Below are 26,877 nucleotides of genomic sequence, written 5' to 3' on the forward strand. Positions count from 1 at the left end.
TTCAGCTGGGGAGTTTCTAGACTAGCCCAAGGAATGAATTAATCTGTTGTATTTGCTTTAAACACTTGCACAAGTACCTTTCACATGGGAATAACCGTGCTTCATTTTTACCTTATGCAATTTGGGAAAATGTTAAAGCTAACAAAAAAAAGCCACTCATCACTGGGGGGAAAAAAAAAAAAAAAAAAAGACTCCACGTGGGGCTTAGAGGACAACTAGTAAAAACTTTCCCCTTCAGACAAGGCCACAGCTATTTCCTCAGCTAAGAGGTCAGAATTTGGCCCTTGAATTTAACCACTGCCCGTGTTTGTTTAGGCACAACCGGCCTCTCGTGCTCTCAGCCTGCTCCCACTGACGATGACAAACCCCACCTTCACTAACGAGGAAGTGGGCTTGGATTTATGGGCAACATTAAAGGCCACCATGAAATCCAGGAGTCTTTCATTATATCACGCAGGAGTCTTGAGTCGCAAGCCAGTCCCGTGTCCCAAGAGCTGTAATGCACTCCCTTGCCAGCTGGCCTGAAACATAAAAAGGCAGGACATTTTTGTGAAGGAAGTTAAACACATTTTTCTTCAGAAATTTCTGTTGAATACTGTTTTCCTCTTAAAACTGAAAAGATTCTCAGACTAGACTGTGCCGTTCAACTGTAAAAGAGCAAAAGAGCATCCTTACAGCAGTTGAATGTTTTTACACATGAAAGAAATATATATGACTTTTGAGAGAATATTCAGTCTCTCTTCTTCTAATATCATAGAATAGCAGCAAGCAACACCTCACAGGATCACTAGAATCAAATGGGACACCCCCTCAAGGAAGGCAAGACGCCTAGAAAAAAGGACATATTTCACATCTCTCTCCAGAACATGAGCAGCCTTTTAAAATAGTGCTTTCTAAGCATCAGGAGAAGCTTACTACATCTTCACTTTACACTGGTAACTTAACACTAGTTAAGGAACATCTGCAAAACATGGTGATCCTAATTCATACCTTTCTTCTGCCTAGTACAAGCTATTTTTTTTTTCTGTACTAAAGGGAATAATAATTGAAATGTGATTTGTTACAATAATTCAATGAAAAAATGCAAGTATTTCTGCTTTTATTAGGTGGATGTACACAGAGGCTTACAAGGGGTCTTCCAAAATAGAAAAGTCAATTAAAATACTTCAAACAAATCCTAAATAATCTGTCATGGAGCTCTGAACAAGTTTTCACAACCATTTAAAAATCTTACAAGTTACAGTAGTTTTGTTTTAGATAAAAAAACTGCACTGAAAGCTAGACTTAATATAAAAATAGATGCTATTTTAAAAAATTTTATATAATACACTATAAACAAGTATGAAAGTATTATTACAAAGGTAAACAGAAGTGTGCATTAATATTTAAATTTATAGGTTTTTCATGTAACATTCAAATTGTGTCACGTTGGCCATGAAATGGACATGGTTTTCCCCAGTCCTCACACGTATTTAAATATCAAGGTATCTTTTTTTTTTTTTTCCTTTAAACAAGGAATTGCTGGCATCAGTTTAAGTTAGAAAGTGGGCTATTAAAAACAGTATCTTGCTGAAGAACCTGGGGATCCCACACCACTTTTTTCCAAGCATTTGTTGCAGCATTTTTCTACATTTGAATCTGTTGATGCATTCAGCTGTGTGACAGCAGAATTTGATTTGTCAGAGTTGAGGAACGGAGTATGCTCTGGGTTTGTTATCAGGTGGCTTCTACTGGAAACTTTAGCGTTGCTTTTTCTGCTGAGAATCTTGCCATTAGAAATCTCTCTCCAAGAAGTCACGTTTTCATCTGCAGGGGAAGATGACCTGACATGAAGAAACTCTTCACAGTATGCAGTCTGTGCTTGTCCACTAGTACTGGCCTTTTGTTCAGGATACAAGAGAGGCCTATCACTACAATCCAGCTGCAGGCTCCCATTCGCAGAACTCCGTTCACTGCAGCTTCCATCATCTCTTTCTGGAGTTTCCTGGAAATCAAATTCCTGAGTTATTTTAGATTTAGTTTTCCATTTTCCACATGACTGCATACATTTATCCTCTTTCAAGACGGTTCTTTCGTTCTTGCTCCTAGGCATACGATGAGTTGGCCCGGAGATGGTATGGCCATTTGTAAAGCTGGGTGCATGCATATACTCTAACGTGACTGGAAAAGCAGATGGAGGAGCATTCTGATGTGCCATATTACTAGCAGCACACAAGAGTCCTTTGTCTACGTTTACAATGGAGTCATTTTTTTGTCTTCTTCCATCTTCACTTGGATAAACCTCTGGCAGAGCATCTCCTGAAGCATCATCCAGATTTGTAGAGTTACTCCCATTCTGAATATTTGAAGTCACTGTTTCATGAAGCATATGTTGCATTTCTGTCTGCAATGCATCAAACTGCTGCCTCAAGTTGTGCGGTACACGTTTCTGGACAAGCTGATCACTGGCTTTTTCAGTAATGCCTTCACCACTTGATTTGCTCTTCACGCGATGCGGCCTAGTCTGAAGCATGCGATCTCTTTTTGAATACTCAGCTCCAGGTGGTAGGTCAGAATGGAACAGCAGAGCTAGGACATGAGGGAAGGAAATAGATTAATTGAAGGAAATGGCAATGATAGAAGAAAAACTAGGTTCTTTTGTTTGTTTGTTTGAATTTAGAACTGTAAACATTGTCAAAACAAGCAGCTTATATTTACATTTCCATTAGCAAGCTTGTAAATAGTACCTCACTTCCCATCTTGGTTTCCATTGCTACATGCATTAGGAGCACTACTATACTAAATCAGTAGGATCAGGAAGAGAACAGCTACGGAATCCAACGTACCCGAGCGGGTAGACTTGCTTTGGGGAACGTGTTGAAGAGGTGTTTCAAGTCCTTTAGCCATTGTAGCAAGCTTACTGGCAGCATTCATTATTTTCTTTTCAGCCCTGCCAAGAATTACAGAACATGACAAAAAATAAAAATCAAAGTTTCAGGACAATTCCTTTTCAGCTCTGCATTTTACTTCAAGGTGATGTTGGCAAGAGCTGAAGAATACTGAAAAGACAGTATGCTCAACTGCTCAGAGCAAGACTTCAGCCCAGATCCCGTTTGCTCCAAGGTGGACAAACACCAGAATAACATCTACACCTGCTCTTTCAAACTCAACAGTAATTTCCAGACGTAACTGAGCGTACCCTTCATGGTTCCCATTATCAGTAAGCAGCTGTTGAAGACACGTCAGATAGTATTTGCGCATTTTCCGTGCCGTTTCTTGACGCTCTCTTGAAACCTCAGCTTTAATCATTTCAGCAGCTCGCTCCTTACTTTCATGGATGTAGCAAAGCACATCACCTATGGATACATCTCATTAGCACCAGTTTTCCCCCAGAAGGGGAAAAAGCCAATGCAACAAACTGGGATTGTCTAGCAAACCTGGAACAACTCAACAAGGGCTTGGATTTACCTGCAAACATTCCACCCAAATCCTTGTCCCAACTGTTTGTTGGATGAACAACACTGAAGACCAGAGAAGGTTCATGTGAAGCATCATATAGGAATTCAAGTTGTCCGATTCTGTATCTTCAGCAGCAACAGAAAACACTAGGCCCATGGATTTCGGAGGAATATTGGCTGGTAAAACGCTGGTCTAGGAATTCTCCTGTGACAGTGCAGCTGGTGTTTGGGCACGTGCTGCACTCGAGTAAGACCTGGCGTTACAGTTAGCCCTCTCCCCTCAGCCACAAGGTTGCCAATTAAGCCAGAAGGCAGGATGCAACACAAGAGAAAAACAGATTCTCCCTCAGTACCAGTTGCATGGGAGATGAATTGTTTGCTGGGGATACAAGATCAGTTCTCAAAATACACTTTATCACTTTAATTTACGTATGCAATGTGACTGTCAGATCCCTGTGCCAGTCGGCTGGAGAAGGAGGAGGAGGAAGTGACAAAGTAAACAATTTTGCTCTCCTGACTTTCAGCGAAGATGTTAGTACTTACACTTAATCTTGCTCACAGCTTTAATGTACAGAGCACGCATTTCTTCCAGCCCTTTCACAGAGTTACAAGATGCACAAGGGTTTGAGACGTCTTCCTTTGACACTGACCTGAAATGCATGTAAGTCACACTTCCCAAGAGCAGCTTATATCTTATCATAAAAAAAAATAAAATAAAATCAACTTCAGAGTTTGTTTTGGTCTTTTTTTTTTTTTTAAAATACCTTAGTGGTGTTCCCAGGTCTTTCAGTTTAGTCTTCATCTCAGAGTTTTCTGCAGTTAGACCTTCTAGAACCTTCTCATTTTCTGTTAAAAAAACAGAACCATAATTCACTGCACTTCTCTAAACTCCAGTTGAGTTCAATACAAGTTATTATATAAATTGCTGTCTCTGCTATAAGAGCTCAATATCATGAAGCATCATCAGCAAATGTACAGCTGTTGCAGTAACCAGCACATGGCAATTGATCACAACACGCTTTAATGAAGCCTGAATATAAAAGTTCTCATACAGTAATAAAATAAGCTTAAAGCCTTCATATGTCATTACTAACACTATGCTGGAGGCAAAATGTCAGAGATACCAGGTATACATGTAGAGAAAGGATGGGACTTGGGGGGAAGGGTTGTTTTAACAAACACTGGAAAAGAATTAGTGATTTGTGGGCTAGCAAGTATGCCTCCCTTAGGGTGGAGAAATAAAAGATAACACTTGTTAGTTGCTGAGGTTTTTCTTTTTGTTTTTAATAACCAAAAGCCACTATTAAAAGGAGGGCTGGACTTTGATGCTAAACTCTGATCAATGCTACTAAGAAGCATATGAATATTATAATAAGCTACCACAGAGAATGAGAAGACAACAGAGCTGAAAAAGCCCAAAGCATAGACTCCAAGCTGATACTGAAGAATATTGATCATACAGGAAGTCCACCTGTGGGTCATTTCCTGGAAGTTAAAGAAGCTTAAAACATTTATTAACTAATATAAGCAAATTATTATTTTTTTTTAAAGGCTACAGGTATTTACCATTGAGTAACTGATGGCTAAACTTGGACAGACCCATAAAAATCAACAGGTAATGGCTAGCTTTCCTATTTTAGGGAAGAAAACCAACAGGAATTGAACATCTACACCAAATGTTGGAGACAACTCCACTACACCCAGCCACAGAAGTTCTTACATAAAGCATGGTTTAGGGAAAACAAAAAGTGTCACCACAGAATGGAGGGCATGTCTTAAAGACACGTTTTCCTTCTAGAAGAATCAAGGCTTTCATTAGTAGAATGTGAGGATTTGAGCCCTGGGTAAAACAGCCAAGTTTGTCTTTCTTCCTCTAGGATGATGTGCAGAAAAGCAAAAAGCAAACAGCCATCCTCGAATAGAGAGAGAAACAATTCATGGAGTTCATGGATTTTTGATACAGATCTCATTTTGAGCAATTGAGGGCTGTAGCTGCAATGACCTTGGAGACAGAGGCCTCCTATTATCCTTCAATCCTTCCTCCAGTCCCCAAGGAAGTGTACATGCTATATGGCTGTTGATGAAAGAACACAAACAGTATTATGCCAATCTGTGCAGCTTACTGACCTAGCCTTGCTCACACACCAGCAGGCTGGCAAAAGCCTTCCTCCTACCAACATACAGCATTTTACTCCTCCTCACAGAGCACAGGAGGTATTAGAGCAGGCAACTGAGACTTTTCATATAAAAAAAAAAAAAAAAGGAAAATAAAGTAAAAAACCCACCCCACACAACACAAACCACAGCATTTGGCAAGTAAAACTGCTCAGTCACTTGGTATAATCTACTCCCTCATATCTGCTCTCTCCAAGCTGACCATTTGCCAAACCTGCTTACAGTGTCTACATTGACATTTCACTGAGGCATACTCATCTCCACAGTTAGTGACCCTCAGCATGCAGTTTGAGACCTCCCCTGAACCAGAACCTTCAGCAAGTCCAATTCCTACCATGCTCCAAGGAGAGCCTAAAAACAAATGCCCTGAACACTGTTGTGTACAGCTTCAATTGATTAAAACACTGCAGGGAGAATGATCCTCTTATTCAATCACCAACATGTTTTTCTTCAGAGAAAACATCATTCTCTTTGTTCTGCTCCTTAAAACAAAGGCCTCTGCTGACTGCAATACAGCTGAATAAAAGGATAGACTTCCTCAGATACCAACGGAATAGGAACTGTGCTTTATATGGTATGTTATGCTCAAGTAGGAAAGAAAAAGTTCTTGAGCACAGAAATAAAGCAAAGCAGGCATTCCTCCTACAAATCCTCTCAAAAATAAGCAAAAGGAATTATTGTTGGTATCAGAGACAGATGAATTAATATGACTTCCTCTGAGTCAAAAGCCTACAGTCAGGGCCCATAGAGGGAGATCCAACCACAGGAGTAATTACAGGTACAGTAAAGTGCTTGGATACATTAAAGGACTTTCCATCCTCATTAGCAGACTTTACTGGGGTAGAGACTAGCCAGAGACTTCTAGGAAGTTACAGAAAGTAATAAAGGATTTGGATGACAGAAAGGATGACAAGTAAATGGTGCAATAGTATCCGTAATAAAAGCAGGTATCAATATCAAGTCAGATAATACTGCAACTGACTAAAGTGGTGGAGAAGTCTCAGGGAGGTTTTACCACCAGGCACTAGCAGTCTGGTCACAGAACGTGATATAGATATTGCAAATGCCAAAAAGAAGACACTGGACTACAAAGAGAAGGAAATCACAACAAAACGCCACCATCCCACAGCCAGTGGGGTGTATATTAACCAAGTGGACTGGGTAACACCACTACTCAATCAGAAGCAGTCTCCTACAACAGAAGAATCTCAAACAAGTTACTTTGCACCATCTTCTTCCACCAGAAGCTGCTTCAGAGTAGTTTTATTTTCATATTACAAGAAGAAGCCTTCCTTTCAGTGACTTCCAGAAAAAGAGTGGGTATTTCATATCCATCATTGGTAGAGACAGTTGTCACATAGAAAAGAAAGACTTAAGAACTAGAGAGCTTCTCAGTCATTGTCCTCTATTTCTCACTTCAAAGTGACACAAAGGAAAAAGAATGTCTTAATTTAAAAGGCAAAAAAAACTAAATAAAGCCAACTTGAAACCTACTTTAAGGTTTATGAAAAAAGAGTAAAACAGAACTACAGCTTCAAGCTATTATCAACTCAGGAAGGTACAAGAAAACTGTTGTCAGCAGCTTACTTCAACAGCTGCTGAGAAGAATCAAGTAACATTTGGGGCCAAAGAATGCCCTGGCTCATATACATTTATAAGTGTGTATGGGCACATGTGTGCATTATCTGTGTAACCCTCATGGGCAACAGGATCCACGTGTACATGCACTCCAAGAACATCTGCCACGTGCTCTGTTGCCCTCTGGTCTTTTCCTGACACACACCAAAGAGTACCAAAGCAACAAGTAATGTTTAAACTGAAGGACTGAGGGGGGAGTTTTTTTGTGGTTTGGTTTTTTGGTTTTGTGGGGTTCGGGGGGGTGGGGAAGAGGAGGTGGTGTTTATTTTTTTGTTGTTGTTGTTTTTAGTGTTGGTTTGGTTTTTTTTTTTTCAAGTACACAGATGCACATCGCTGTTCCGTCCATTGAACACTAAATGATGCAACAGGTGCAAGAGACACATGCACCCAACAAGGAAAGCCAAAGTCGCCTTAGGGGACTAACAATCCCTAACCTTGTATTTGCTCTGACTTAGCTTTGTGTTCCCTCACAGCAAGCTGAAAGTTTGTGGGCTACATCCAGCTTTCTTTTCAAGTCCTGGCACACAGACTCTCTTTTTTCAAGCTCCTGGCAACACTGTTTACAACAAAAATCTTCCTGAGACCCAAGGTTCCTTTTTGTACATTTCTCATCTGCAACAGTAACTGCTGAAAAGCTATACATCAACCATGGGACCAAAAAAAGAATGAAGTCCAACCTTAGGACTTCCAGTGCTCTACTTAAGTCTCTCTCTTGCTGGAAGGCATATAAACACAGTAGTCTAATTAAAATAATCACAAGATGCTGGAACTCTGTTACAGAAGATCTATCAAGCCATTAAGCCTTCATAGCCTCAATGCACTCCCGTCACTGATGATTCCAGTCCTCGGTCAGTGACACAAGACGTGGAGGCTGAATATTTTTTACTAAAAAAACCACGCCCCAAACCAAACAAAACCCTCAAGTCAGAAAACCCCACTAAACCAAAAAACCAACCCCACAACAGCCAAGCAGGGTCTTTTGGAGTCAGCTGAAGGAGACTGTCCCAGCTGGGGAGCCTCACATGCGGCTGAGTCTAGTTCAGTTAAGAAATTCACAAAGACTGGGCTGCTTCCAGGAGAGCAAGGGCAGCTCTCCATAGCCAGGACAGGGAGCTCTAGAGACAGAAAAGCTGTACTGCTTGTATTGTTTTGCGTTTAATAGATGGTTTGTTATTTTGGTGTTGAAGGAATACAAGTCACACTATAGGCATACAGCCAAAGAATCTCTTGGGTTTTCTTGCTTTATGTTTTTTATTGCGTAAGAACCCAAACTAAACAGAAAGCTCCAGAGAGATTTCTGTGCCTCCCATGAAGTTTTTCCCCAGCTACACTCTCTTTGGCTTTACCATAATGCATGTGACAGCTTTGGGAAGAGCTACAATACTAAAGTATATACTGAGAGGGGGGAGCAGGAGGAAGGAAGGGAGAAGGGGGAAAAGAAGGAAAAAAACAAACCAAACATCACAATCACACTTTTTTAACTACATTCTTGATTCAAGGAATCAGAAAAAACTACCATGTCAGGTGAAGTATGATTCTTGACACATCTTTTACATAAATGCAGAATTCCTTGTGTTGTCAAATGTCACGGGCAAATAGTATATTTTGATCTTCAAAGCTCTTATTTAGTATTACCCATTTACCAGACCTAGTTTAGACCATGCCCTGCTCATCATGATCAATGCTGGCTTGCTTATGAGCTGTTAAACACCACAGGTATTACTGTTCATGCCCACAACTCCCAAAGAGTATTTACACCTGCAGCAGACAGCAGCTGTTTCTTTACTCCTGAAGAATGGTTTTAAAAAGCAGAAAGCTACTAGCATAGAATAAAATTAAACCTCAAAGCTTTGCATTAAGTCAGTAAGCTGGGGATCAGCATCATTTGTTGCACCGTTTGTGACTCCAACACAGTACACACACACTAATGCAACAGTAAAACCACTTACAGTCAGAACTGCACCCTCCTCCTTCACCCAAATGCTCACTAATTAACTAAGCTAGCATTGCAGTCATCAGTAAGATGTAAACTATTAAAGACTGCTACAAACATGCTTAATTTTATGATATACAATTTGCCAGATGAAAAACAAACCAAATACCTTTGTCTGCTCCAGTTTCCTGCAAGGGCAGCCGTCTCCTCAGCTTCCTTTGTGCTTCTGCTTGGTGTCCAACATTGCACACGGGAAGCCCTGCCACGTCCCCAGTTTCTCCTTCACCATGTTGCAGGCAAGAGTATGCTTCTTTATTTACCTTACTCACTAGCTCGTCATATTTCTGCAATTGAAAAACACTTACTGAAAACCCAGCACACAGGAAAAAAAAAGTGTTCCATACTATCTTAAAGTAGTTAAGTAATATGCTATGCAGAAAATCAAGCGACTCTGGCCACCAAGTAGCTTTAGTAATTGTAACAGAGATGTTTTACACTTGCAATAGGTTGCAGCTCAGATGGTGAGGAAAACGTGTATTCTAGCATATAGAAGTTGTACTTCCTGTAAAAAAGAGTGGTTATGCAAAAATCTAAGATGGGCCTTCAATGATCAAACCCATCTAAGAGGTCACAAAGAGCCTTCAACAGGCTCACAATCTTAGAATGGCATATTCATCTCCTTAATTTACAAGTCCTGACATCAAAAAGTGACACTCCTAACCTGGCTTTCTCATCTTTAAAGATGAAATGTGCCAAAACCACACCCATCCTTTCCCTTTTCACTTGCAAATGGTAGATTTAGGCCCTTTTTTACAGTATTAAAGGACTGTTGTTATCAATGTACTCAAGTGTTGGATTCTTTCATGCTCAGTATTACATAGATATTTTATATTGGGACAAAACATGTATGAGTTTGACTTCTCAAATCCCTTTCCTAGTTGGCAGTTATAATTTACAGAACTATTACCTCTTTCCATTCTTGCTCTCTCTTTTCCAGAATTGTGTAAACTGTGGCTCTGTAGGCCTTTTGCAAGCAAGCCTTCAGTTTGTCTTTGTGTTGACTGTTTAATTGAACATGAGCATCAAACAACTTATCCTTCCAAGACTGCTTACTATGTATGCACTTGACTAGCTCTTTGTGGATTTCACTCAACAAGCACTCAAGCTCAACCAGAGTCGTCTCCTCATATTGATTAATTTTGTCCTGCAGTCTCTTTGTTTCTTGAGCCTCCCATTCTCGCTGCTTTTGGTCTAGTAACATGTTTATTTCTGCCTCTTTCTGAATGGAGAGAACATTCTTCTGCTTTGCAAGATCTTCCTTCGCTGTTGCAAGGACCTCTTTAATTCTGTTTCTATGCTCATCTACGAATGCCTGGTAGCCTCTCTCATTTTCCTCCTGTATCTGCAGAATTTCTTTTTGCTTTTCTTTGTTCCACTGAGCATGGGCTTTTGCTAGTTCTGCTTTGATAGCTGCAGGCATTTCTTCTTTCTTTATCTCCAATTCCTTATTGAGATAAATTATCTTTTCTTCAAGTTCTTTCATTCTTGATCCAGATTTCTCTGTATTCTCATACTCTTTCTTCCATTTCTCTTCAGCAGCGGAAAGAACTAGAGCTAGCTAGTGAATATATAGCAGTCATAAATACACACATACATTTATAGGTACATAAAATATAACCCTGGGTCATTATAATCTATTGATATAATCCTATACAGGCAAAAAAAAAGAAGGATCAGAATGAGAGTACACTAGAAACTTATTTCTTTAATGACTCCCCACCTATGTCTACGTTCATTCCCCAGTGACATACAGGACCTAGAAGACTGAACTGTTTGTCAATACACATATATGAGTATTTCGGGTTACCTGCTTTGCTGCACTCTCTTTGTGTTCTTTTTCCCATTTTTCCTGTTCTATCTTTAAATTTATTTTGTACTCTTTGAGGTCTGTTAATTCTTGCAGCCACTTGGCATGAGCTTGGGTTAAAGCTGCATCTACCTACAATCAGATAAAAAACCACCCTACTTCAGTCACCACCACTGGATACATTTTTATTATGACTTTCATTTAGCATTGAAAGAATTGACTTTGTTTTGGACTGCTTATGTTTACAGAAATTAAAAGATTCAAAACAGCAGCATCTGATGCTTTTCTTAATGCAAAAATGATACCAAAATGATGAATATTAAATTTATTTTTCTTAACAAAATGGCATAACCTCTAAGTCAGTGTTGCTTAGTTGTGTTGAAAACTCCTGCAAAATTTCACCAACTGTGCAAAATACTAACAGCTAGAAATAAGCTGCATGCTACAGCTTCTTCAGTATTTTTTAAAAATTTGTTTCTGATATAGCAAGTATCCACTACTGAGCTTAAAAGAAAGTTAACGGAAGAGAACACTTTTTGGGTTTTGTTTTTAGGTGTCTTAGTTGCATATGGCAGTTTCACAGGCTCCAGGCAGACAGAACAATTATTCGTTACCTGGCTGGCAAGATTATGATGGTATTTATTTTCCAGTTCTACTTCAAAATCTTTTAGGGCCTTTTCAGAGGCCCTATTTTCTTTCAGAATCTTCTGGATTTGCAATCTCTGGTCTTCAACAATCCTTTCTAATTCTCTAGTTGAAGCTTCATCCACAATAGCTACTTGGTCAGTTTGGCTGCTGAAGTCATTACATTCAACTACAGTTCTTCTCATTTCTTCCAGCCTACTTTGCCATTCTCTTTCTATTTTTGCAAAGACTTGTTCTTTATTCCAAGGAAAAAAATATTTTTAAAGAAAGTCTCCCCAGTGTCCAGATAAGTAGAATGTCACTGGTATTTAACAAACAAAACTCTGTTTACATCAACTATCTTCCCTACGAGGAGAAAAGCAAAACCATGCCCACGGAAGAGAGAGCTTGGTAACTCATCACAGCTTTCTTCTATGGGATAGGACACACAAAGGACTTTTGTATGGTAACTGAATGAAACAATAGGAAGCATAACCACTCACCCAGGGATCAGTGTAGAAAATTCCAGCATATTACCAGCTGTAGCATTCAGGATATTCTGCATGTTACTTTACAAAGTCTAGGGTTTTTGGTTTGATTTTTTTATGTTCCCTCCCCTCCCCCCCCAAAATCGTAAGCATGTGCAGCTCCTACTGACTTTTCAGAGACTCCTAAGATGCCAGATCCTTAAAAGCCACTTCAAATGGTAGAATAACAGTGCATAAGTCTATCTACATAGAAGTTCTCCTGAAAATAAAGAAACCAACCAAGAAAAAAAAAAATTTGAAACCCCCTAGTCCAAGTTCCACACCTCTTTTTCTTCCTTCTTCCAGTCAACTTTGGCTAATGCAATTTCTTCTGCAACTTGCTGTTCTTTTTCTTCCAGCCACTGCCTCTTTGCTGCTGCCATAGAATTGGTGTGTTTCTCTTCAAGCTCAGTCCTCAGAAGGTTAAGAGAGTGTTCTTTTTCTTCTAGTAACTGTTTCTTGAGCTAGGGGGGAAGAAAAAAAAATAAAGCTTTCTTCTCCAACGCGTAGCAAACTACTCTTGTACAAAGTGAGGAGAACGCACAACATACATTACTAACTCTCTAGACGCTGTGCACTGATCTTACTGATGACACCTGGGCAAGAGATTCTGCTCTCAAAAGGAGGTGTTTCAAGGCATGATATCAGAGGTTATTACAGGCTATTGCTTTAAGTAGGTTTTCTTATCAAGCATCTTTATTCCCAGCATACTCTGAGCTTCACCTCTTTACTATACTTACTTAGCAAGGCAATTGACCTGCTCTAGTCATTTCACACTGATAGCTTCAGAAAGGCAAAGCTTTTAATCTATATGGCAGTCCAAATTCAGTATTACTTAAACACAGTATTTTCAGGTCAGTTTTGTAGAGGCAGAATTAAATTTCTATTGTCTTTTTTTTTTTTTTTGAAAATCTCATGAATGTAAGATCTCACCCTGGTGACTAAGTGGTCCTCAAGAGTCAAAATTATGGAAGTTGACTACATAAAAATGAATAGCTATCAGGAGGTTTACTTCTACAATATTTTAAACCCCAGGACACCAGCAGGTTAATTTAATAAGCAATACATGACATGTATTAACCTGATACAGGTGCATCTTTTTCAAGTATCTTCCCCAAATAATTACAAAGTTAAATACACTTATAGATATCATCTCTTAAAAAACAACCCGAAATAATATGGTTTATCAGTATTTCCATTAGTACCTTCTCTTCCCTCAGCTGCTGCTCTTGCTCAAATTTCTGCCTTAAAGTAGCTTCCAGGGTATCCTTCTCCCTACAGACTCCAATGTAACATTCCTTCACTGCAGTCATTTCTCTGTTCAGCTCCTCTATGTTAGCCCTTCACAGGACAGATAATCAGTTAGTCTTTACACTCACCGGACAGCAAGACTGTTCTAAAAAAACCAAGTGCAACTAGCACTGAGGAACAGACAGGAAATGTGAAAGTTTCAGTAAAAGTGGAAGAAATAGCAAGTCTTACTTTAACTGTGAGACTGTCTCTTCATACGCTTGCGTAAGCTGCTGTTTTTCTGCAGCATACCTCTCCATCAGGTCTTTCACAAAATGTGCTTTTGTATCCTCATGATGTTGCTGATAAGTTCTTTCACATCTATGATTTCAAGAAAGGAAATAAAGATTTTTTTTCTCCTCTTTTAAATGGAGTTCAACTTTTTTGTAAGTAAGAAAACAGCTTTCTAATGCTGAGCTGCCCTTTTACAGATAGCTGGTATAAGATTATACATGGAGGCTAGAAGTTCTGAAATGGAAGTTAACAGAGTTAATACACTTACCTGTCAATGGCTTCTTGTTTATCCTGATCAAAATCCTGAACCATCTTTCTCATCTGACAACAGAGATCTTGATTTAAGCTTTTCAGGTTTTCCTCATTTTCCTTCATTTTTTCAATAGTCAAAGTATGGTTCTGGACAAACAAGAGTCAAGTGATAAATAGGCAGGTTGTAAAGAATCTTTTCCAATTGCAGATGTTAGCACAGGGATTATTTTTATGTCTTTTTTTTAGGGATAAGTGGCATCTCTGTCTTACCTCGACTTTTTGCAGCAAAGTTTCATTAGCCTTTCTGAGTCTCAGAACTTCATCTTTAAGGTTATCAGAAACAGAAGGACTGGAAACTGACTTATTCAGACTTGTGACAGCCTAAAAAAAAAAAAAAAAAAAATTAAGATTATCTTTGAAGATATGTGATTTAGAAGTTGATACTTTCAAAAGTTAAACTGTCAAATAAAAATTTTACTTAGAAAACAAATACAAAAAGAAATCACTGCAGTGCTATATATAACAGCATCACTGTTATTACAGATGAGTTCCTGAAACTCATAGCATCATGAATATTTAAAGAAGCACACATTCAATGTTGTGCTTGCAAGCTGAATCATTAGTATCACCCAACAGAGAGCACATTTCTCAAGCATATTATATTCCTATTCCACATCCTAGTCACAATGTACAGATTACAACAGCAGATGTTACAAGTCTGATTGGTTTATAGAGGGAAGTTAATAATGGGGTGAAGAGATGCAATATCAAAGAGATTCCTTGTTGATCAAATTACATAGTGAGGGCCCCCTGAAGACAATCTGTTTAATGCTCTGTTTGTATAACCTAATGATACTATCAGCTTTCTCAGAGAAATTACAAGGTCTTTTTGGCTAAAGAAAACCTACTTCCTCCAGTGAAATTCAGTTCTGAAAAAAGCAGAGTGGCCACTAAGTGCCATTAAGCAAGTAAGCCATCAAATCAGAACTCAACTAATAACGGCATATACCGCCCAAGTTGTGCTATTTGGTTTGTTTCTTTCTCACCAAAAGGTACAATGCAAGGTAACCATCCAAACACAATACTTCCCTTAAGCTCAAATACAGAGTTACTTAGTTGTTATGAATACTCAGCTGTGAGTAAATTCTCTGGTCTATCTGCATAAGAAGATTAAATGTTGGTTTGCTTCACTAAAATCCAGTGCATCTTTACTTTTACAGAAGTGTAAAAGAACAAACCTCTGACTCTTTTGATGCTTTTTCTGCTTTCAACGACTCCTCATATTCCTCTAATGTCTTCTGGCAATCTTTAAGATCACTTTGTAATTGAGTAATTTGGTTTCTCTTCATTTTATTACTGCTCAATAAACGTTCCAGCTCAGCTTTTAATTCTAGAATAATTTCATCTTTAGAGAGGTCTTTATCCATGTCTCTGTTCTGTATTGCACTGTTAGTGAAGACAATCAGTTCAGTATTTAAAAAGACAAAAATAAAAAAACATTTATCTGAAAGGCAGTGGTGTCAAAGAGAAAGGAAACTAATGCTACCAGAAATACAGATGTCTACGAGGTAACAGTAAAAAGAATGAAAACACATGAATACAGAAGCCATATGCTTTTTTCATCAAGGTGCAATTAATGCACAGAAAGCTAGTTCATTCAGCTGTTTCCTCAACAGATTCATTCTCACACGATGCAAGGTATTTTGAGACAACTCAATTGGGTGTTCTAAAACACAGTTTTAGCATTTAGTAACTATGAGAAAACTTTCAGCAAAATTCTATCCCCACATACAATCTGTACCATGCAAGCAACAGCAACACAGTCCCTATAAAACCTGAAGCTCTATTAAGCAGCAATTAGGCATCCAATTTCTAGTATTAGTTCAGTGTTCTGCTTCCCAGATTACCTGGCAACACATGCAAATATTTTGAAATATTTGCACATCTCAAATAACTACCAAAAAAACTGTATATTGATCCAGTAAGACCGTCTTTTACACAACATTTGTATAATATCTTGAGGATTTTTCTTTCAAGAAGAATCACTTGATACCTGCAGAGCCTTGGTTTCTTTCCGGCCATTTTTTTAATTCCTAACTCTACATAGGAATCACCCAGGTCTGTATGCAGCTTTCCACCCGCATCATTCAAAAATACTCCAAGCTTGGCAGCAGATTCATACAAAGCTATTTCTTCCTTCAGTTCCATTAATTCTTCCTTAAAGGAAGAGACAGGAAAAGAACAATTACACTAAGGAGAGAAACTCCAAGCAAACACACTAGGCCCATGATAACTCTTCCAAAGAAAACAAATACACCAAGATATTCTTTCTAAATACAGTTGTACTTAGCTGTATTTCCTGACTAATCTAGCATTAGTGTTATTTATTTATTCAATCATTTTTGATACCTCTAGCAATGGACATGTTAAAACTTCAATTTAATTAGGGAATATTTTCTGTTCATCAGTATTGTTCTTATTACAGCTCATATATAAAGTATTATTTCTTTTGCTCTTACTTCTCTCCTAATGGTCTTGTACAGTAAAATGGATAACAACAGAAAAGTACATGGCTGGAAAAACAGACTATTACTCTAGTACTTATCAAGATTCATCATTTGCTGGCAAAAGGTAAATTCCAGAATGTATCTCCAGCTACCCCTATAGCCTAATTAAATTAAGAGATTTCCAGCATATTGAATTCACATTCTTCTTCTTCCATAAGCAGGTTAGATAAATGTATATCAGACTTGTGCCAGTACATATGCTTTGCTGAGTTCTAATTAAAAAATAAGGAAAAAGTAAAAAGCCCAACATGCAATAGTGGGAGATGAAACCGGGAGATAAAATAGCGGGCAGTCCTTTACTGAATGGAAATGTGCTTGTTTCCCCAACAAATAAAAAGAGATTTAACTACCAGTTTCTTAGGTATAATGCCTGCCCCTCTAAAATCAAACCAGTTAAATATTTAATAAAATTAACCTGCAAAGCTTTGTTCATGTTATTGCTTATCACGTGTGCAGACTGAGCTTGTTGCAGTTGAAACCGTAACTGATTTGTCTCCTGCATTGAGCCTATTGCAGGAAAAAAAGGGAGAAAGAGCAAGTCATAAATAAGCAAGAAAAATTATGCAACCTGAAAAGAGATCAACTGTTAAAAATAGCAATGTTGGCTCTAGTAATAGACATTACCCCGTTTCCATTTCCTTGAGGTCACAAATAGTTACTACATACATTACTGTTAAAAGACTTCAATGTGTAAAAGCAGGCACAAGTCAAACACACAAAGAACAGAATATTTCATGTGCTATTCCTACAGATACAAGTTTCAAAGAATCAGTCTCCAGCCACAAAACCGATTCTTTTCTCATTGAGATTTGAATTTAGAATGGCAATTGAAGTCAAACGCCTAACACGAAAATAAGTAGCTTGCTCCCATGGGGTGTTATTTGGTCCAAAACTAAATTAGACACATAAGCAGCAAAAAACCCACATAAAAATAGTTTAACAACTGTTGCTTGAGGGCTTATTGGGTGTTTCGGGGTGGATTTTTGGGTTGGGGTGAGTGGTGTGCAGGGGGGAAGGCGTTTGGAGGGGTTTAAATTTTGGTGTGTTGTTGTTGGTTTTTTGGGGGTTTTTTTTTGGTTTTTTTTTTGTTTACACTTCAGTCTAGACTTAAAACTTAATTTAAGCCTGACTAATGCAATGCATAGGAAATGGTCTAGTAGACACGATGATTCCATTTCAAGAGGAACATAAATGTGCATTTTCATACTTCAGAAAAAAATGAAGCTATTTCTGCAAGGAATAAGAAGGTTTGAGTAAAAGGCTAACCTGTTTGCAGTAAGCTTGCACATTGCTTTTGACTTTCTTCTAGGCTTCTTGTCAGCCGATTTATTATTTCTGTTTTTTCACATTTGGTTTCTTCCAGCATTTTTTCCAGTTGCTTAACATGCTCTCCTAGATTTTTGCAAAGCTCTTGCTAGAAATAGAGATTATTTTCACTCATATTACAAACATCTAGACATCTAGGACAGTTTCAGATGTAGAACACAAGCAAGAGACTGGAGAAAAATAATCAGATACCTAGAAGGGTAGAGGCCAGCTAATCAATCACAGATCAAATGCTATCCTTGAGTGACAAGTCATCTCTTACAGCATCACAGTTAGGTTTTCACTAGGAAACAGTAAATATGCTCATATATAAACACATCCATGGATATGAACCATTTCTATAGCAGTTAGTTTTCAGTATGTCATATTAACCCCTGTAATTAATCACACAGTCTACTGCAGAAAAATCAAGATTTCAAATTATTTTATTAAGCTTGAGCTTAACACAATTTAACTGAGTTTAAGCAAAGCTAGCAAGTTCTAATACTCTGTAAAAGAGGAACTGTAGTTCTTTCACATGATATAGAAAGTAGACCTTCATATGGCATTACTTAATTACCTAAACAGACCTGGGAGGCACAGCACTTCATCTTTCATCTTTTAACTTTTCTATTTCCTCTCAAAAACAGGAGGCCTCTCTCTAAATACCCCCAACATACCACCATAAATTTTTTTTTTGTAGTAGTAGAGACAAAGTTGCATAAGCTTCATTGTGATACGAATAGACAGAAGTTTAGCAGTGCATTCTTGTTTACAAGCAAGTGCTAGCTATGTTTTGAAATATACAAACCATTTATTTTTATTCGTATTTGTGTTGAGACAAGAATTAGAGATCGAATTAAAGAAAATTATACTTCCTTTATACGAAGTAAGAGTAGAATTTAAGGCCTGCCTAGACTACATTGCTTGAATATTTCTAATAGTGTAATAGACTCACATGTTTAAGACATGTGAGGCAGAGTAATTTTAATAAGCTCTATAACCACGTAACAGAATCCATATCAAACACCATCTTGAATGCACCCTCTCCCCTTCTAAAATAAAGTGGCTGTTGAGTGGTTAGTCATCCTTAATAATTTTGAGACTAAAGCTTGGCAATAGACTGTTTAATAAACAGTTTTTCTTGCAGCAAAAAATATCACATCATTTCTTAATTAGTGCTTTTATTTCCCAGATTTGTCAGTACCCTTTCAAAAAGAGATTGTGTGCAGAATGAAAGCTCAGGAGATAGACAATGAATTCTTGCCTCCTCTGAACCTGCTATGTACAAACTCACAATTTGAGTGCACAACCGCCTGGAAATGTTTATAAAAACATACATGCCACATAAGCTTCATAACATTGAGACTTATGCAGAAATTTCTTTCTACTTGCTTAGGAGATTCCCAAAGGCCTTATTAGAATTATAGCACATTTTAGGAAACACAGCTCTACAGCCTCTCCAGTACCATACTGGGCATTCTAAAAATAATTTCTCACCTGCTCTCGGAGTGCAGATTTTGTAGTATCAAGTTTCTGCTCTAATGATAACACCTGCTTCTCATACTTCTGCTTGAGTGCTGAAACAATGGCCTCGTGTTGTTCTCTGGCTCGCTGAAGGGCGTCCGATCGCTGAAGTTCTAACAGCTGCTTCTGCAGGCTTTCCATGGCAACCTCTGCCACTTTGGACTGTTTCAACATCTGCAGCAAAGTATTAGATAAGCTCCCAGTTACCTATATTTTACTTTTGCTCCAAAACTCTATCTCAGTTCAGGTTTTTTATGCATGAGTTGCTAAAAGTGCTCAAATAATGCCCTGATTTTAATACTATTTTCCACCAGTGCATCCTATTCATTCATCATATATTCACCTTCTACAATGATCATTAAAAATATGTTTCAAGAGACTGGCACTTAACATTTAATGCAAATGCACCACAAATACAACTAGCAACCTTCCACAATAAGCAGTTTGAAACTATTTATTGTACCTGCTCCTCCTTGGTAGTAAGAGTCTGAATTTGAGTTTCAAGGGCCTTTATTTGACCTTCAAGATGCACTTCCCGTTCTTTTCCATTCTGACAGAGTTTTTGAGACTCATGAAGACTAACAGCCAAACCATCTTTCTCATCTGAAGAGAGAAACACAACTGTGTGAGAAACATGGCCAGTCACCCAACAACTTCATGGAACATGACTGTTCAGTATCCTTTTTCTACAGAACCATTCACTAAGAGCTTTCTGTCTCATGCCAAGGGCAACAAGCAGAAGACAGAACAAAAACAATCAGTCTTCATCTAGTCATCACTTTCTGCCTCTGATAGCTGGAAGCATTAGACTGTAGTACTATATGTTGTACCTGCAGAACCCTAGTGGAAAACAACCCCCATTCTGTCAGCACTAGGAACTAGCATTTAAAGAGAGTAAGAATATCATTCCCCTGGAAGAACAGTCAAGACACAGCAAAATGGCCAACAGCTAAACTTCTCTCTCCTTTGCTCTTTCTGTATTCTAAAAGTTATAATCTTAATTCTCTTAACTCATGACTCTTTTTTGTCTATTCCTGTAAGAAAAGGGAGACCCAGACAACCACCAGTCTCCACTACAGCGTTGATCATTTTGGAAGAGCTTCTCTCTATGTACAATCCAGTAAATGGCTTGTTAAACGAGGCACCACACACAAAGGTTTTTTTCCATAGATGTACACTTCTCCTGTTGTGCGTTTTTTTTTTTTTGGTTTTTTTTTTTTTGGGGGGTTTTTTTTGTTTTGTTTTGTTTGTTTGTTTGTTTTTAATACTTCTAACACACTACTATACATACAGGGACACTAACTAAATCAAAGTTTCAGAATAAAAAGGTTGCTATATATGAATAAAAACTAGTACAAAATATTTTACCTTTGACCATCAAAAGCTGATGATCCAAATACCTAATCTGCTGTGCACTCTTTTCGAGTTTTTCATTAAGTTCTTCCAGCTGTCTTTCTCTTGCTTTATTTAGAACCTGAAGCTGAAGAATCTGCATATTTTCTGAAGAATCTGCCAAATTTTAAACAGCATACAAAAAATCAGCACAGTCGACTAACCAAGAAAGTCATCATGTAAGTAATCCACATCACAAGATGCACTTCCATAGTGTCAAATTCACTGTTGGTTCATAAAATTGTACCATTTTTTAATCCATGTTTGATTCACATCACCTGAGTTGCTCTGGCAGCAGTGGCTGAAGAACTGTAGGAACTACCAACGCAATTCAAACTTAACAGCAAACCCAGGCAAAGGTTTATGTGCTGTGAACTTATGCACAGGCTTGTGGCAACTACAAACTTTCAAGATGTCCAACAAGCAAAGCAGCTCTGTCATTTGATGTGCACCTTACAGAAAAGCCTGATGTGGCATCTAGCAAAGTGTGCTTCCTAAAGCATAACAAGTCATTGTTTTCCAATATTATAAACAAGTCAATATCAAGTCTTGCTGGCACTTTAAGCCATGAGAAATAACTTTCTTCAGTCTCACCACTAAAAACTAGATTTTTAATGCCTGAAACGCAAATACTCTGGATAAAAAAAAAAAAAGCCTATTTCTAGGTAACACACAGACAAAAACAAACGCACCAAAATACAGCTATCCCAATGCACTCTTAGAGCAAAATAAAATATTAGTTATTTAGTTTTTAGTCTTCTCTCTTTCTAAAATCAAAAAAAAATTGAAATCAACAGGTCTGTTGCTGATTTCCAGTGGACTTTTCACACAAGTTTACTTCAACTCTAAACAGCGAACACTTACTTTCATCATTGCCCAAGAATTCATGTTGCAAATCTTCAAACACTTCATTTCTTCTGGTTCCTTCTTGGACTATGGGATTTTTTTGATGAATGCCATTTTGGTATGGTTTGTAAGTCACTTTGTAGGATTCTTGAGATTGGCCACTGACAACATCAGATGCAACAAACTGCTGTAGTGACAATGCATACAGAAGAGGAAATAAAACTACAGCTGTAGGCTTGCTCAGTGAAAATAATTTTCATTTTACAGGTTGACATTAAGAAGAGCTCCAGTAGCTCGTAATTTTCAGGCTCCAGCACACCACTTAAGTGTGACAGTTTTCATAAAAGCTTCCACTTTGGGAGAGCAGTGAAGTGTCAGCTTCAATAGAGTAAGCACACACAGGAATCATAGTCATTCATTCTACATCATGGAATCCTACCCAGTCAACAAGAGAAAAGAAATCATAATGCACACATATGAAAATCCAATTATTTAATATTTCATTGTTTTAAACAGACTACAGAAGCCTCTCATCACTGTTTAAACTGATAAGAGACTACAAGCATTTAGTAATATTACTACAAATAATTAAAGACTTGAAAAATTTTCTAGAAAGAGACAGAAAATGCATCAGTTTCTGAAATACCTTAAGATGTTCCTTAGGAGCATCTGGAAAATTTATTATATTACTTTGCTGATTGTTAAATTCTGGTTTATGGCTATTTTTATATGTCCTGAAGTTTTCAGGAAGATGATACACATTGTTCTGTTGGTAGCAAGTTGGAGCATTAAGCCCATCTCTACCAAGATACACATCATCAGGATCCTCTTGACCATTCTGGCCACAGTAATCTTCTTTAACATCATATAAATGTTTCTCCTCTTCATCATTATGTAGGCCATTCCAATTCTTTCCACGTTTTTCAATATGATCATTTTGCTGGTCACACAAGAATTGTTCAGGGTACAGATTTGGGCCTTGTTCATAATCCTGAGAATGGATAAGAGGTTTAGAATTGCTCTTTCAAAACTCAGTTTTCCCCATGCCCCCAAGGTAGAAATACTTTCAGATGAAGAGCAATACATGTCACCTACATGATAATTACATCTCTAATGAATTTAAATAGTACTTAGTACGTTATTATGAACAAGCAGTTCCCACTAACTACATCACTGCTTATAGAAGCTTACATTTTGAGGATCACCTATCAATGGATGATCATTCCATCTTCCATCGTGCTTCCCAGGCTCATGTGATCTAGAGAAAGACAATCAGCTTAACTATGTACTTAACTTCAGGAAAAAGCAAAACAAAATAAACCATCTTATGGTTAAATTAAGTGGCATCTAGTTTCTCACGGAACACAAACCATACTGCAAACTGTACTACAGCTTCCCTGTTACCCGGATTGCTTTTATACTCCTCATCAGCTCAGATTTTGCTCCATTCTCAAAAGCAAAACAATAAAAAGTGGTGCAGAACGCCTTACTGCTCCTCAGTCTCATGAATACTGCAGTCCGAATAGCTGGAGAGCTGGTCTCCACTGTCCTCCAGCATGTCATGGGGAAGGTCTGTCAGCAGTTGTTGCAACTGAAACAGAAGACACAACATTCATTATGTGCTTTTCAAAAGAATGCATGCAAGAACAGACCAAAGAGACAGGTGGAACAGGCCACTTGCACAAAATCCTTTTTCTTCCCACAAGGAGAAGTTCACAACACTGAAATTCAGAGAGACTCACACCACAGAATGCTTAATAGATCAATCTAATAATAAATCTAATAAATAATAATAAATCTAATCAATCAATCTAATAAATCAAGCAAATAATTTTCCTGGCAAACTCCTGTTAAGAAAAGAATCGTACCAAAAAAAGGTAAGGGAAATGTCACCAGACACAAGCCATGGCAGTACTTTTGAAGAATGATCCACAAACTAATCATGCCAAGGTTTCTCCTCCCTAAATCCCAGGCAAGGAAAGTACTAAACAATTAAAATGTGCTCTTTCTGTATAGTTTGGGTTGAAATCCAGATAAGAGCTTGCCAGTCACTGTTACTAGATGCAAGAAGTCATCACTGCAATGATTAGTGGTCTGCTTACGTGTTCAGATGAAGTCACCATGTAACAGGAGAGGAACAGAAAAAAAATACCATCACTGTTAATTCAGGAAATAGTTGTGCCAAAAAAAACCCAAACACAAACAACCAAACCAAAACATACCACCACCACAACCGAAACACACCCAGACAAGTAATTACAGAATCACAGACTGTTAGGGGTTGGAAGGGACCTCCAGAGATCATTGAGTCCAACCCCCTGCCAGAGCAGGACCATCTAGTCTAGGGCAGGTCACACAGGGACGCATCCTGACGGGTGTTGTAACAATTCCCATATAGAACATTCCTGTTCTTCCACTTTTTAGAGAGGCTTTGATGTGGGGCCACATACTGGGCTACCTGCAGACCTGAGCTATGCACTCTTTTTTTCTCATTAGGTGACTGGAGAGCTACACAATATATTCAGAGTTATCACATGCAGTTTCTGAACCCTGGCCCTGTTTTTCTCCAAGCTCTCAAAGTATGTGTTAGTAAGAGCAGAAACCTTAGCTGGCCAATGCTAAATACCTGCCATCTACAGAAAGCTTATCTTAAATGTATCATGCTTTCTCAGATGCCCTCTAAGACCAGAAGTTAAGGACAACTTTTCTAAACATCTACAGGGCAGCAGAGCCCCATAAGTTTGTTCCTAGAAATTCATTAGTGTTATGAAGAAGTTTCCCTATCATTAGAGCATTCTCTAGATTTATTATATCTCAGCTCCGGGAAGCAGGAAAGGCAAGGCAGCATCATTCACTGGAGATTCCCTTTCCTGTGCCCTACTTGCAGCCAAGGACATACTCAAGCATCACAGGTTTCGCTGGCCTTGCACTGCTTTGGAAGCTTCAGTTCAAGAGAAAGCAGCACATAGTTTACAAAACATCATCATGAGAATCCATATTTACACTGAGCCTCCCAGGTTAGCTAGCACAGAATTGCAGATCCAGGAAAGGGTTACCCAATTCTTAAGTTAGTGTCAAAGTACTCTCCTACCATGTAAATCTCTCCAGTTTTCAAGGAAAACACCTGGTTTGCTGTAGCAGAAACCAAACTGATGCAGAAAGTCTGAGACTATTTCTTGACGAGGGAATATCGCAGAGCTTGTGTTTTAGCAGGCTAGAAGTCACATCTCACTGAACTATCTCAATGTACAGTTTTGTGAACCCCACCTCGCTCCAGTTCAAACATGCACGATCTACAAGGATTATCACTAACTTATTCCAAAGAGGCTGTTTTGCTTGTGCCCAATGCCCTTTATCCTGTCACTGAGCACCAATGGAGAACCTGGCTCCACTGTCTTTACATCCTCCCTTCAGGTGTTTATACACATTGATGAGACTCCCTCTAAACCTTCACTTCTCCAGGCTGAGGAGTCAAAGCATTCCCAGCATCTCCTTATAGAAAAGACATTCCCCTCAACACTCTTGAATTTATAATCCTATTGACGCACTCCTCACTCACCCACTGTAACAACCCTACAATCATTTCACTACTTGTTCTCCTGCACAAGCACAACGTTCTTTATCTGGGTAGTAAGTTTTGGAACAGACATCAGATTCCCTAGTGGCTGCAGTAGCTTCTTTCTAAGTTCTACTGCTGTTGTTCTACTACACGTTTTTGTGAACATTTGTCTCTACGTTACCCACACTGCAGACCGTGATCCCAGAAGCACATACTGGGGACGTTACCCGACACGAACACAATATACCACTCTGTAAGAATCCATTCTGCACATTCATGTCAAACATTTTGCCAATTCTTTTTATGAAGCAGAAAGAGCAGAAATAAAGTATTTCCACTCGAAGGAAATCCCAAAACATTTGAATATCTTTTTCTACATATTAAAGTAGGTAATTTATAATCAGAATTTTTAAAAAGGTTCCTTATTCTTTTCTAAGCTACACAAATTTTCAAGTGAAAGAGAGCTGTTGTTTTCCAAGTATTTGTAACAAGTGAAAAAGCTGTCAAGAAATGCAAAATGTGACACCAGACTTTTGTACTCGATCTATGGCATAGACAAGAAGTCTTCCAGCCACTGCACATGACACAGCATGACTCTTAGGATGCAGCATCCCATTACCTCTACTTTTTATGCCACTCTTGCAGAGCAGTCTGCACTTCGTTCTGCTCTTAACAGAGACTGCATAAAACCTTCTTTTTTCTAAAACACTTGACAGAGAAAAATGGGAAGAAGATAGATACACAAGCCTTCAGATTAAATAATATGTTTTTTTCACCTCTTGTTCTCTTGCATAATCCTCTTGGTCATAGTCTTCATCTTCATGTTGAGTTTGTAGAGCTCCACTATCAAAGTCAAGGGACATTGTTTTCTAATAGTGTTTCTCAGTATCCAGTAAAACCTATCACAAGACAAAAACGTCATACATGTGTAGAAGTGTGAAAGGAAGCAAAAAGTAACACTCTCAGTTCCTGAATTAAGTAGCCAAACACAAAAATACCTTTTTTGAAAGAAACCTCACACATTACCTCTATCATTCACTTGAACTTTTGTTTCTTGGTATATCCAACACTACTTGTTTCTAAGAATTTAGAATTTTTAACAGATTATTTTGCCTTTTCATATGATGACATTATTAAGTTATTGATGTTCACTTACAAACAGGTATTGTTTTCTTCAAGTTCTAACAGTGTAGGTGTACATAGACTATGACGTATGTTGATAGTTACATACACTTTCAAATCTTACTTCATTTATTTCTAAGGAATAACTACATTTTGTACCAAATACTGAATGTATGTTGCTGCTTATGTGCTTGGGTAACAGCTCTGCTAAAAAAAAATGGGAAAATGATAATGGAAATAGGAAAAGTATTGTGTCAGTTCCAGAGTTAATTGTTGAATGAACAGAGTCAGACTCTCCAGGACTCTCCTGTACTGAGCAGAGTTCACAGTGAACTACAGCGTGTAAGTGCTGGCCCACGTATGGTCGCAGGATAAGCTACTACCTGATGGAAAGATCCTCCTTGACAGGCAGGTATGAGCCAGAAACGGCTGATAAAGATTTTCTAGAACGACCCGTTCTCTGAACATGCAGGTGGAGCACACGCTGAAGCCCGCTCAGGATAAAGCCAGCTTTACAAGGGCCTTCTTCCCAAGTCAAAAGCCATAACGTGTCGCTCCATTATGCCTAAAGGGCCTGCTTGT

General features: G+C 38.3%; 1 protein-coding gene across 1 annotated transcript; it reads right to left on the minus strand.

The window, feature by feature from the left end:
- Positions 1 to 1,552: 1,552 nt before the first annotated feature.
- CEP152 (centrosomal protein 152kDa) lies at positions 1,553 to 26,036 on the minus strand. The gene is given in 29 exon segments (XM_008942265.1): positions 1,553 to 2,568; positions 2,826 to 2,929; positions 3,179 to 3,335; positions 3,981 to 4,087; positions 4,202 to 4,283; positions 7,685 to 7,734; positions 7,736 to 7,862; positions 9,353 to 9,527; positions 10,151 to 10,803; positions 11,116 to 11,182; positions 11,665 to 11,924; positions 12,033 to 12,040; positions 12,484 to 12,665; positions 13,407 to 13,542; positions 13,684 to 13,812; positions 13,994 to 14,124; positions 14,248 to 14,358; positions 15,216 to 15,423; positions 16,031 to 16,194; positions 16,960 to 17,051; positions 17,811 to 17,958; positions 19,350 to 19,550; positions 19,840 to 19,979; positions 20,745 to 20,885; positions 21,633 to 21,801; positions 22,261 to 22,605; positions 22,806 to 22,872; positions 23,105 to 23,205; positions 25,950 to 26,036. Coding segments are annotated over 29 exon segments (5,358 nt in total).
- Positions 26,037 to 26,877: the final 841 nt, after the last annotated feature.

Source organism: Merops nubicus, unplaced genomic scaffold (assembly GCF_000691845.1).
Source record: "Merops nubicus isolate BGI_N331 unplaced genomic scaffold, ASM69184v1 scaffold16906, whole genome shotgun sequence".
NCBI classification, from domain to species: Eukaryota; Metazoa; Chordata; class Aves; order Coraciiformes; family Meropidae; genus Merops; species Merops nubicus.